Genomic DNA, 14,280 nt, shown 5'->3' on the forward strand with positions numbered 1-14,280 from the left:
CCATTTAGAAATTTCATTTGTTGTGCGGATCCTCTTCCAGACCCGAACCCTGAACCACGCAGGACGTGGAGGGAAACACGACAGTCATGCAAACAAGCATATACACTGTGGGAGTCCCAGTAGGAGAAAAGAAAGAGAAAGGGGCAGAGAGAATATTTGAAGAAATAATAGCTGGAAACTTACCAAATCTGATGAAACATGAAACTAAACATCCATGAAATTCAATGAACTTCAAGATGAACTTGAAGAGACCTGCATTGAAACACATTATAATCAAACTTTCAAAAGACAATGATCATGGGTAGAAGTGATATTTGTCACTTCTAGGCCTGGACCACAAAAGCCTCCTATCCAGACCTTTACTGTCTCTGTCGTTCCTCATACACAGGCTTGAAGAAAAGGTTCTGAAACCAAAGAGAGGGTGAAACCATGAAAAGCAGAACCTGGGTCCCCGAGTCACTGCAAAGACAGCTGCTCTTTGAATGCCCTCTCTAAGCAACGTGATCAAGACTCTATTTTGTCACACCACTGAGTTGATTTAAAACTAGCATTACCCCAAATAATAGATTTTGCCTGTCATTTTGTTGCCAGCCTAAGTATCTGACTATCAAAATGCTCAAAAGTTCATCTCAAATGTCACTTCATTTTTAGTTACCCAGCCAAAATTATCTGTCCCTCTTCTCATATTAAATATATATCTCTTAATTATTTTATAGCACTGATCACATAGTATTTCATAATATTTATGTTCATGTTTTGTCTCTACAATAGATTGCATATTTCTTTCACCTTTGTATGTTTTACAGTGTCTATAGTGTGTTGTACACAGACATGATATACATGTTGCATTATACAGGTAGTTTATGTTACACATCATTTGTCTCCCTTAAATCACCTTGGCAGTAGCAGGTCATCAGGTTGGTCCTCTTAGTGGTTAGCATCTACTTTGAAACCTGATTTTCCATCTCTTGAATGCTGTCTTTGCTCTGACTCCACCACCTTTTCTCTGTCACTTTCTCAGGCATGCATAAGGGCAGCTTCCCCCCCCCTAAATCTTCATTGTAAAGCTAAATTCTGTTCATTAGGAAGTTCCCACCTGTTATTGACCTTTGGTTATGAAAAATAATTTGTAAAAGATTTGTTATAAGAGCTCAGTAGTTTCCCCACACTTCCCACCTGGTCTGACAGGAATGAATCATAAAACACATCCCTAGCCATATTGTCTTTCAGAACTTCTCTTTCCACCCAGAGTACTACTTTCCCATACATGCAAAAAGTCAGGTTTCATCCCCTAGTGCTTCTATAGCTAGTTAACTGTGTCTTACTGCATTGCCCTAAAGATCAAGTTTATTGGCTTCTCTCTTCTTTTAACTCTTTTGAGGTCTAATTTCTATTTGAAATGTTTAAGTGGTATTAGCTATTTTATAGACACCACATTAAGTGTACAAGTTATTTTGTGCATATTATCTTATTTAATCTCATTTAATCAATCATGAAAAAATATTTAAAATAACAATTACCATATGAACAGCAATCCCACATCTGAGTATATATCTGAAGAAAACAAAACCACTATCTGGAAGAGATATTTGCATCCCTATGTTTTTTGCAGCATTTACAGTAGACAAAACATGGAAGCAGCCTGAGTATCCATCAGTGGATGAATGGATAAAAAAAATGGGATATTATTCACCCATAAAAAAGAAGGAAATTTTGCCATTTGCAACAGTATGGATGAACTTTGAGGGCATTATGCTAAGAGAAATAACTCAGAGAGGGAAAGACAAATACCATGTGACCTTATATGTAGAATCTAAAGAAAAAAAGAAAGAACTCATAGATACAAAACCAGTTCATGGTTGTGAGGGGTGGAGTTGGGGGTACAAAATGGGTGAAGGTAGTTAAAAGATACAAATTTCCAATTATAAAATAAGTAAGTCCTGGGATAGAATGTACAGCATGGTGACTATAATTAATAATATTGCATTGCATATTTGAAGCTCACTAATAGAATAGATCTTAAAATTTCTCATCATAAGAAAAAATAATTTGAACTATGTGTGGTGATAGATGTTACTAGATTTATTAGTGATCATTTTGCAATATATATATATATATAAATATTGAATCATTATGTTGAACACCTGGAACTATTCTAATTTATATGTCATTTATATCTCAATTAAGAATAATAAACTTTAAGCCATATGTCAAAAGTAAAAACAGAAACACAAAACTTACCTGTCCAGAAATCAAAGGGCTCCTCTCCTTCCAAATGGCACAATTGATTTTAAGACAGGCAATAAATGCTAGCAAAACAGATTTTCTGTTGTGTCTTACCCAACAGAGAATAGAGCTCTATAAACCATAATTCATTAAAGAATCACCAAGTAGCGAGACAATAAAACCAGTTTCTAAATCATTACTGTTACTATTTAACCAAAGTGAAAATCAAAAGCAAAATTAGTGGAGAAGAAAATTAAAACTAGAGAAACAGAATACCTGCATAGTTCCATTTCTACTTGGCATTTATCTCTGAGGGCCAGGAAGCACCTGGTACACTACTCTCATGATGACATTTATGTCTGTTAGGTGAGCATGTCAGACATCTTGGCAAAGATTTCCAAAACTGTTAAAAGGTCATTTTCAGAGAAAGGTGAAATAATGACTCTCAGAAATATATAAAAATAAACTCATGTTAAATATTTTATTTAACTTATTAACAAAGAGCTGGTGTGGTTCAAAGTATAATCTAAGAAAAAAAGACATATTTATAGATTAGGAATATTGAAGTGAATGTGCAAATGGAAGCACCTTTAATACAATGTATCCTTCCCTGGCCAAAATTATTGTGTGTATAAACAACAATTATATCTCATTGCTATCAGTTGTCTACACTTTACAGAATTGTAAAATAGCTCCAAGAGAATTAGAATCAGAAAATGTGGAAGGATATGCTATAAATTATGCATAGTTTTCCACTGAAGCACAAAATTTACCTACAGTGCCCATTGTTAATATAAGGATAATCAACTAAGAAGACTTTGAACCAAGCACTGTAGCCAACAGGCAGCTTAAACCAGCCCTTCAGAGGACTGTACAACTACTTTCCTCTTCTTTCCAAGTAATCAAAATACAGCTGCGGGTAGAGCACCAATTTTAGAGTAGGAACTGGATTTGAATACTAACCCTTATCACGTAGTAGCTGTGAGATGCTAGTGAATTTATTTGACTTTTCTATGACTCAGTTTTCCTACCTGTGAAATTGGATGAGTGATATCAACCTTACAGGCTGTGTATGAGGATTAAATTAAATAATGTGTGTAAAGCACTTAGCACAATGCCTGGCAAACATAGTATTTAACAAATAGTAGTTAGTAACTATATGACACTTGGTAATTAAAGTACCAAAATAATCTTTAGAGATGCACAATACTTGTTATTCCAGGAGCTATAACTCCAATAATTACAATGATCCTTTACATTTGATAGTGAATAGGATAATTTTATGTACATTCTTATTTTAGCTTGTGTTCAAATGAAGATTATATATTACAGAATAGAAACATATAAGTATGTGCATGTGCTTATCACAGCTAGTGTCCACCAAAGAGTCTGTATTCCCTTAAAACTAATAAATTGTCCATAGGTATTAACTCCTCAATTATAGATCAGATTTTTAACTTAAAGTGATATTAAATAGTCCTTTGGAAGTCATTTAGCATATCCAGATTGTGCTTGTATAGCCTGGCAAAGTGATTAAATATGCACAATTATCCTTGAATTTTATAATTTTTTGAAAACTATATTTTGTAATAAGAGACCTAAATAAAAACAGATTAACCATAGGAAATAGCGATTAACATTAATACAAGAAAAATCTGATTTAGTTCAAATGCTAATTCAGTTGTAAATGTGATAACTGTCAGATCTTAAGGATACATGTTGTTAGATGCAATATAGTGCAATGGCTGAGAGCATGGGCTCCGGAGTCAGACTGCCAGCGTGGAAATTCTTGTTCCATCAATGATTAGCTGTATAACCTCAGATGAGCAGCTAAATCTCTCAGTTCTTCAATTTCCTCCTCTGTAAACTATGAATAATAAGAGAGCTAACATTTAAGTTTACTATGAGAGTAATATTAAATGAGATAATAGTCAAAATAGTTGGAACAGTGCCTGATAAATAGTAAGCACTTAATAAACATTGGTTACTTTTATTGTGATGAAGAGGAGTTCAGGCTTGAGCAAAGTGACCATTTTTGTAACTGATCTTTGAGTTGTCCTGAATATCCCCTATGTTTACTTTGTTGTAGTCGGATGAATACTTGTCTGTTTTTAAGGAAGCCTCAACTGATCCTGTCAGAGTGCTCAGCTGGCTCCGCAAAGACCTGGAAAAAACTACAGCAGGGTTCCAAAGTGTTAGGTTCAAGCCTGGAGAATCATCGCCTGATGGGGAAATGACCAACTCAGAAGACCCACAGAAGGGTTTCACTGTGGACTACTACAATACCACCAACAAGGACAATGCAGGGAGATTTCATTTTGAGATGACTCACAAAGAAAACCCTCTCGCAGGGTCCAGTGCCCAAGATGATAATGGGAGTACAGTGGATGAAGTTTCCTTCTATGCTAACCGCCTCACTAATTTAGTCATAGCCATGGCCCGCAAGGAGATCAATGAAAAGATCGATGGCTCTGAGAACAAATGTGTTCATCAGTCAGTGTACATGGGGGATGAACCTCCCCCTAACAAAAGCCTGAGTAAGGTGGCATCAGAGCTGGTGAATGAGACTGTGTCTGAATATTCTAAGAATACTACCTCAGATAAGGTTCCTGGCTCTGGTGACAGAGTCTTAGGATCATTGCAGAGTCCCTCAAATTTGAGATACAAGACCACTTTGAAGATCAATGAATGCAAGGGTCCAGATGGCAAGCCTAGTTCTAAGAAGTCTTTCTTCTATAAAGAAGTGTTTGAATCTCATAATGCAGGTGATTCCAAAGAGGGTGCAAGGTCCTTACCTGGGGAGAGAAAGATGTTCAAAGGGCAAGAAAGGCCTGATGATTTTACAACTTCTGTTAGTCAAAAGATCATGACCTATGCTAACAGTGTGGTGTCTGATATGATGGTCTCCATAATGAAGACTCTGAAAATCCAAGTGAAGGACACAACCATTGCCACCATCCTTCTGAAGAAGGTACTGCTTGGGCATGCAAAAGAGGTAGTCTCAGATCTCATTGACTCCCTCATGAAGAACCTCCACAATGTCACAGGGACCCTCATGACTGATACAGACTTTGTCTCGGCTGTGAAAAGAAGTCTCTTTTTTCATGGAAGCCAAAAGGCCTCAGATATTATGGATGCTATGCTGTGGAAGCTATACAGTGTGATGTTTGCCAAGAAACCTCCTGAGAATATCAGGAAAACCAAGGACAAGTCTGAGAGTTATTCCGTGGTCTCCATGAAAGGAATGGGTGGTCCTAAAAACCAAAAGGTAAATTTTGCAACAATGAAATCTGAAGGTAAATTGAAGGACAGAGTGTACTCTCCTCCATGCAAACCAGAGAAGACTTGTGTTGAAACTTTGGGTGAACACATTATCAAAGAGGGCCTGAGTTTATGGCATAAAACTCAGAATAAAGAAGGAAAATCTCCAGATTTTCAGTGTGCAACAACTCCCAGCAACCAGTATGACCCTCCCCCAGACTTTCCGCTGGAATATCCTCTGGATACTTGCAATTTCATCCCCCCTGTGCATCACCTAGAGAACCCTGAGAATTTTATGTGTGATTCAGACTCCTGGGCCAAGGACCTGCTTGTATCTGCATTACTTCTGATTCAATACCACCTGGCCCAGGGAGGAAGCATGGATGCACAGAGCTTCCTTGAAGCTGCTGGTAGAACCAACTTTCCTACCAACAAGGCCCCTGTAGTTTCTGCTGAGACCAACCTTAAGTCTTCACATATGGAAGGTAACCAAGAAGAAACAGAGAAGAAGGACCTAATGAGTGTTTTCTTCAACTTTATCAGGAATTTACTTGGTGAGACCATTTTCAAGAATGACTATAGCTCTGAACCCAAGGTGCCAGAGCAAACCATAAAGGAAGACCTATGTGAAAGACCTGTACCCCCTTGTCCCATCAAAATGAGTGAAGGTGATGAGCCTGGTGGTACTCTTGCTGGGCTGGCCAAAATGGTCACCAGCCACATGAATGGGCAGATGATAGAACATCTGATGGACTCAGTGATGAAGTTGTGTGTCATTATTGCCAAGTCCTGTGACTCTCCCTTGGCAGAGCTGGGAGATGATAAATCTGGGGATGCCAGCAGGCCAGCTTCAACCTTCCCAGATAGTTTCTATGAGTGCTTACCAGTCAAGGGCACAGGGACAGCAGAGGCTGTCTTGCAGAATGCCTATCAAGCTATCCATAATGAATTGAGAGGTGTATCGGGACAGCTCCCTGAAGGGTGTGCATCAACCAAAGTGGTTGTCAGCAATCAGAACCTAATTGATACAGTTCAGAACAAGCAACTCCAAGCCGTACTTCAATGGGTAGCTGCCTCTGAGCTCAATGTCCCTATTTTGTACTTTGCTGGTGATGATGAAGGAATCCAAGAGAAGGTAAGGAAGAAGAGTCAGAAGAATTTGGAAATATTTATTAATGGTTTGTTGGGGGTTTAAGTTGTTTTCTTTCTAAATGGGAAGATAGGCACAAGAAGAATGGGGACAGTAAGAATTTGAAGATCATGCCTGTTGGCAGAAATAATGGGTAAAATAAAATTATATTTTGCCCAATAAGAGTCACTTTAAAGGGGGACGAAGGAGGTATATGATAAATCAAATCTGATTCTTTTTTCTGCATATATTGGTGGGATTGCATAGATGAGGAACTCCAAGATACTTGGTAAAAGACTCAGATTAAGGTCAGAGCTTCAGGCTGAATTTTGGCTAGGACAGCATTGCCCAACGAATGAGAAGGGACTGCTGGGAAGCACTCTAGGGATGTGTTAAGGTGGCATCAAAACTTTCATTATTCTTTTAGCTGGTTGTCTAGGAGATATTGGGGATTTGAAGGGATTTTATAAATAGCATCCCTCTTCTCCTTGCCCTAAGTTCTGAATCAGTTGGAAAAATAAGACTAAAGAATAAGGCAAATGGGTCCGGCCGGTGTGGCTCAATGGTTGAGCATTGACCGATGAACCAGGAGGTCACAGTTTAATTCCTGGTCAGAGCACATGCCCAAGTTGCAAGCTCAATGCCCAGTAGGGGGCCTGTAGGAGGCAGCCAATCTATGTTTCTCTTTCACCAATGTTTCTATTTCCCCCTCTCCCTTCCTCTCTCTAAAATCAAAATTACTGATAAAGATAAGGCCTTGGAACTGCTCACTGAAGGGAGATTTTGAGTCTGGAAAGCCTGAATACTTATGCAAGTTGCCGCCTCATGCTATTGTAGAGGAATTAAGAAATAGAGACTATCCTCACCAGACACACACACCACTTTAGGGCTTTTGATTCTTGTGTCTCAATTGATAAAAGTGGAACAATGGTGGTTAACAATTAAATAGTAAGGGGTGGCAAAAGAGGCTGGGGTTATTTATTAAAATAATTCATGCTCATAGAAACCAGAGGATGTGGCGGAATAGGCTTTGTCTGTTTAATAAGTGGCATTAGAAACCCTTGCAACTGGGTTACTTGGCTTATCTGATGACTGAGAAGACACAGGATTTGATAGCATCCAGATTAGGCTACAGTACACTAAACCTAAACAAGAAAATACCTGGTCTGGAGAAGGCTACTCAAAATGTGGCCTATTTGAACCAAAAACATTGGTATCAGCTGGGAGCTTGTTAGAAGTTTAAAATCTCAGGCTCCACTTCTGCCCTACTGAATCAGAATCTTGATTTTAACAATTTAGCAAAATCACCAGGTGATTGTGTGTACATTCGAGTTTTCCAGTCCTACAAATATTCCTAGGAGTTCTTAGCAAAATGTAAAGTGTCTGTCGCTACAGTTTTACAAGTCTGTAAAACAGCAACTTATAGAGGGGGGCTATATTCAAAAAAGCTATAGACTGATGAAAAAATATAAAAAGAAGCATAGCTCTCATATGTACAATGTGTGAAACAGGCTTTTGTTCCATTGCCATCTCTTAATTCAACCCATTGTATATAAAATACATTCTGATTTTAGATTATTTTGAATTAGAATGTCTGTAACATACTTATCTAAAATGGGCACAATAGCCTTGTAGTCCTTCCCCTGTAAACACACACACAAGCACACAATACCCAAACATCTTTTCCCATTTGTAAAGATAAAGACGGTTGTCTATTTTATTAAAGGAAAAAATGGAAAGGCCATCCAAACTTCAACTAATGAGGCAATTTTCATTGAATATCAGTATAATTTTAAGAACAGTTGGATGAAGTATACATCAAAGAAACTTCCCAAAAGATAGATTTGAAATTTTGGGGGGAAAGAGATTTAATTAATGTATACAAATATTCTCATGCTGGCTTGAACCCAGTAACACTGGGATGTCCATGAGCCCACTTCCTGTAAATAAATTTGTATCCATTTTTTAAATAGGTAATGTGTGCATAGTTCAAAATTCAAAGGCACAAAAGGATGTACAATGAAATCTAAGGGTTTTTTTTCCTTCTCATTCTTATCTCCCATCCTGTTGCGCTCTCTGGAGAAAACTATTGTGATCAATTTCTTGCTTATCCTTTTAGAAATACATGTGCATACACAAGTAAGTACTTATATGTATGCATCTCATTTTAAGTCTCAAATGGTAATAAGGTATATAGAGGTGTCCTAAAAAATGTATACACACTTTACAGCTGATAGCTCAGTTGATGTTTCTTTCTTTTCAGATTTAACCCATTGAAATTAATAATTGTTCAAAGTATATATACATTTTGGGGGGGAACACCATGTACATCCTGTTCAGCAACATATAGAGCTGCTGCATTCTTTTTAATAGCTGCATATTACTTCACTGTATGAAGGTGCTGTATTTAACCACTTTCCCACGTATGGACATTTCGGTTGCCAATATTTTGCTACTATATGCAATACCATGTGCACAGAATTCAAATGTATCTGTATATGCTAAATACTTAGAAAAGGATTCAGGATCACCATAAATGTCTGTTTGTATATATATTATTTTCTGTTTGGATATTTGATATATATTTTCAAATTGCTTTCCATAGAGCTTGCACCAAATTTGCATATCTACTAAAACAATATAAAAATGCATGTTTTCCATATTTTAATCAACAGTGAGTGACAAACTTTTGATCTTTGCCAAGTGTTGCCTTCCTTTGTACTTGTCTTATTAGGAATGAGGGTGAATATCTTTTTAATGTTTAAGAGCCATTTGAATTCCCTTTTTCGTGGATGAATTGTTTGTTTATACCTTCAGCCCATTTTTCTGTTGGGTTGTTCGTCCTTTTCTTGTTGATCTGTAGGAGTTTTATGTATAAGGAAATTAGCCTTTGTGATATTAAATACAGTTTTTAATCATTTGTCTTTTGGTGTTTTGTTTATGCCATATAGAATTTTTTAAATGTTTACAAAGTCAAATCTAAGACACTTTTTTCTTTTATTTTTTCCTGGATTTTGTCATATTTTGGAAGACATTCTTTACGCCAAGATAGTAACAATACTTTCCCATGTTTTCTTCCAATGCGCAGTATTTTTAAAAAATTTTAAGACTTTGATCTATTTTTATTTTTATATAAAATATGAGGTAGGAATGCAATCTTTTATTTTTTTCCAGATGCATACCTACCTTTGGTTCTTTTTCTGAACTTTCTTTTCTGTTTCATTGAATTATTTAACTATTTATTATTTTAATACTATTTAAATTAGCACACCATTTTAATTACTGTCATTCTATAATTTTAAAAATATCTGGTAGGACTAGACTCCTTATTTCTCTATCTCAGAATTTTCTAGGCTATTTTTCCAATTTGTACCCCCAGCCTCAGGTAACCATTAACAGGATTTCTAGCATAAATTTACCTTTCCAAAATTATAAACAATGAAGCTATAAATATATAGTCTTTTACATCTGGCTATTCACACTTAGCATATTGTTTTTGAGGTTTATCCATGTTGTTGTATATAACATGTATTGCTGAATAGTGTTTCATTATATGGATAAACTACATTTTGTTTATTCATTTACCAATTAAGGCACATTTGAATTGTTTCCACTTTTTTGCTACCATGATTAATGTTAATATGAACATTCACATACAAGTTTTTTGTGTATATACATTTTCTTTTCTCTTGGGCAACAAGGAGTTGAATTGCTGCACTTTATGGTAAGTATGTCTTTAAAAACTGCCAAACTGTTTTTCAAAATGGTTGTACCATTTTATATTCCCACCAACAATTTAGTTTCTCCACATTCGCATCAACACTATATATTATAGCTATTATGGTGGTATCTATAGTGGATTTAATTTGAGCATCTTTTTATGTGCTAATTAGCTCTTCATATATGTTCTTTGTTGAACTGTTTATGCAAACCTTTTGTCCATATTTTGACTGGGTTGTTTTCATCTTGTTATAAAGTTACAAGAATTCTTTATATATTCTGGATACAGGTTCTTTATCAAATATATGATCTGCAAATATTTTCTCAGTATGTTTTGTTTTGTTTTGTTTTTACTTAATGGAGTCTTTTGAAGAGCAAAAGTTTTAATGGTAAAATCTAATTTATCACTTTTTGCTTTTTATTGCTTGTGTTTTGATGTTGTAGCTAATCTTTGCATAACCCAGTGGGTTGGTTCTCCACTGGAGGAGGTGGTTTTGCCCCCAAGGGACATTTGGGAATGTCTGGAGCTATATACTGTTGTCAGAACTAGCAGCAGGATTGCTACTAGAGTGTACTGGGTAGAGGCCAAGGATGCTGCTAAGTATTCCACAACGCAGAGGACAACCCCACAACAAAGTATAATCTGGCCCATAGAGTCAGTTTGCCAGATTAAGAAACATTGACACAACCCAAGGTTATGAAGATTTTCTTCTTTTTTTAACTTCAAAATATTTGATAATTTCAACTTTTAGGTATGTGATCCATTTTGAGTTCATTTTGTGTGTGATGTGAAGTAGGGGTCTGATTCATTATTTTGCCTTTGGATATGCAGTTTTCTCAAGACCATTTGTTGAAAAGATAAATGGATATCTGGGACCTTTTGAATTATTTTTCCCTTCATAAAAATTAATTGACCATAAATGTTGAGATTCAAGATTTTTTTTTAAAATAGGTGTTTTTGTGGTACATCTTTTCTCGTAATTTTACTTTTAACCTACCTATATCATTTAACCATTCAAAGTGAGTTTTTTGTAGGTAACATATAGTTGGGTCATACATATATATGTATGTATGTATGTATATATTGATTTCAGAGAGGAGGGGAGAGGGAGAGATAGAAACATCAATAATGAAAGAGAATCATTGACTGGCTGCTTCCTGCATGCCCCACACTGGGGATCGAGCCCACAACCCAGGCATGTGCCCAGATGAGAATCGAGCCATGACCTCCTGGTTCATAGGTCAAGCTCAACCACTGAGCCACACTGCCAGGTGGGTCATATATATTTTTTATTCTGATAATTTATGTGTTTAGACCATTTACATTTTGTCTAATCATTGATATGTTTGGATTTAGGTCTACTATTTTAATATTAGTTCTATTTTTCCTTTCTATTTTCCTTCTTTTGAATTATTTAAACATTTTTTAGTATTTGATTTTAATTTATTTTTACTATATCTCTTTGTGTAGTTTTTGTAGTGTTCCCCCCCACCCCCCACCTAGGAATTAGAATATACCTAACTTTTCAGTCTCTGTAGGATAGTTACCACTTTAACTGGAATGAAGACATCTTACCATTTAGGCCCCTTTACACTTTCCTCTATATTTAGTTATTTCATGTATTTACTCCATGTAGATTTAAAACACTTTTATACAATGTTATATTTACTTTCAACCATAAAAGTATTTTATAAAACTGAAATTTTTATTATTTGTTGTTCTTCATTTATTCTCACTTTTCCCAGTTTCCTTCTGATATCACTATCCTTTTGTCTTAAGAACTAGAACATATTATCTGACAATGAATTCTCTGTTTTCTTTAATCTGAAAATTTTTTAAATTCTTTATTCTTGAAAGTATTTCATATGTCTCCCTTTTCCCCCATTGACGACTTCTCCCTGCCCGCTCCCTGAAATTTTCCTTATTCCTGAAGAATATTTTTACTGGATGTAGAATTCTGGTTTGAAAGTTCTTTTCATTTAGTGCTTTACTATGTCATATCCATTTAGGTTTACTGAGCTTCTTAAATTTGTTATGTCTTGTGGCAAGTTAGGGAAGTTTTCATCCATTATTTCTTCAAGTATTTTTCTATACCACACTTTTCCTCCTCTTCTAGGATTCTCATGACATAAATGTAAAACATTTTGTATTGTCCTACAGGCCCAGTAGGTCTGTTTATTTTCTTAATCTTTTTTGAAGTATAATCAATCCTATGTTTTTCAGTGTGGCTAATTTCCATTGTTCTATCTTCAAGTTTACTGATTTTCCTCTGCCTTTATTCTGCCCATCCAACAAGTTTTCATGTTGAATTTTTTGTTTTAGTTCTAAAATTTCCATTTGGTTATTCTTTATGCCAAGACTTTTTGTGTTTCCATTTGTGTCAACAGTATTTGTAAGTACTTTAATTCTTACATGGAAATTTTCCCTTCTGAAAGAGCTGCTGATATTGGCCTGCTTCCTTGCTCTTTGACTTTTCATCATAGAGTCAGGTGCATAATGTACAAAATAAAAATTAAGGTTACTTTAATTTGTTGCTGCTATGATTCCAGATGAATGGCAGTCTACTATGTTCATATTAGAACAGTTGCTTTGGATATTTTTTCTCATTTTATACTTGGAAAGAAAACTAAACATTGATTCAGAGACTTGGGTATGAATTTTGCCCTTGCTAATTTCTAGCACTAACAGGTCTCTTTACCTCTCTGGGAAACATCTTCATGAAGGTGTTTTAAGCAATCTGATTATGACAAGTGAAGGTTGAATGGGTCTTTGAACTGCATTCCTTCTCTAACACTTGAGGGGTCTCTCATCTGTGGGGCATGGGACAGCACCCACATTGTCCTTTAACGTATTTCTCTCCTGCCCTTGTTGGTCTTGGGACAATGATGGGGACTGCTTGATGATATTACGTAAACTTAAAAACACTGGAATTCTTAGAAAGCAAGAATACCATTGACCAAACAGCCACTGGAAGCAGGAAGATTTTAGTCTAGAAGGAAATTATATTTTCCATATCATGAGCAGATGGATGTTAATATCTTTTTAAATTGAAGGTGATATAACCAACTTTCTTCTGACAACAGTTCAGTAAACTTTACAATTAAGGAAGTCTCAACATCTACTTTGAATCCCTTCTGCTGACGTTTCTCCAAGACTACCTGACCTCTTTGTTCTAGCCTTGGCAGAACCTTTCTGGCCTGTTCTGGGATGTTCTGCCCTCCACTACTGTTTTCTTTCCTTTCCACAGCTACTTCAACTTTCAGCTGCCGCTGTGGACAAAGGACGCAGCGTAGGGGAGGTTCTGCAGTCAGTGCTGCGCTACGAGAAGGAGCGACAGCTGGATGAGGCGGTGGGAAACGTTACACGGCTGCAGCTGCTGGACTGGCTGATGGTGAACTTGTGATGGGAACCCACCCACTGCTTTCCGCTTTTCCAGAAGTGGGCCCAGCCTTGCCCCCTCCCTTCATTTTCACTCCCACAGCTCCCCTCTCTATATCCTCACAGAGCCCTAACATTATCTTCATCCCACTCACATCAAAGACATGTCATCTTATGCTAGTCACTGGATTTTGCAGATTTTCCTGTCCATGCGAGCAAGGACATAAAATAAAATAAAATTACATTAAAGGGCTCCTGTGTATGGTTTTCTTGGGATCCAATGTGCCACAACCTTTTGCAGCGGGGGTTCAGGATCTGAAGAAGGGGCCTCACACAAATGAAAATGCTAGACAAGAAATATGAATTTAGAAGGCTTTGGGGGTCAGGGGTGTCTCTGTTGTGAAGAGCACACCAAAACTTTGGCCAATCCACTTTTTATTCAGTTTTAGATACACATCTTGCTCTCAGTAAAGCACAGCAAACAGGTAGCAGACAGACCATCTCAAAGGTCAGTAAAGATTTACTTTGAGGCTATCAGGTCAGGAAATTGCTTCAAGCCATCGCT

General features: G+C 36.6%; 1 protein-coding gene across 1 annotated transcript in view; it reads left to right on the forward strand.

Moving 5' to 3' along the window:
- The window catches only part of AKAP3 (A-kinase anchoring protein 3), a 31,739-nt gene extending 17,777 nt beyond the window's left edge, over positions 1–13,962 (forward strand). The window contains exons 5-6 of the mRNA XM_015572326.1: positions 4,316–6,622; positions 13,585–13,962. Coding sequence (XP_015427812.1) covers positions 4,316–6,622; positions 13,585–13,740 — 2,463 coding nt within the window. The 3' untranslated portion in view covers positions 13,741–13,962. The remainder of the gene's footprint in view (positions 1–4,315; positions 6,623–13,584) is intronic.
- Positions 13,963–14,280: the final 318 nt, after the last annotated feature.

Source organism: Myotis davidii, unplaced genomic scaffold (genome assembly GCF_000327345.1).
Source record: "Myotis davidii unplaced genomic scaffold, ASM32734v1 scaffold1373, whole genome shotgun sequence".
Lineage (NCBI taxonomy): Eukaryota > Metazoa > Chordata > Mammalia > Chiroptera > Vespertilionidae > Myotis > Myotis davidii.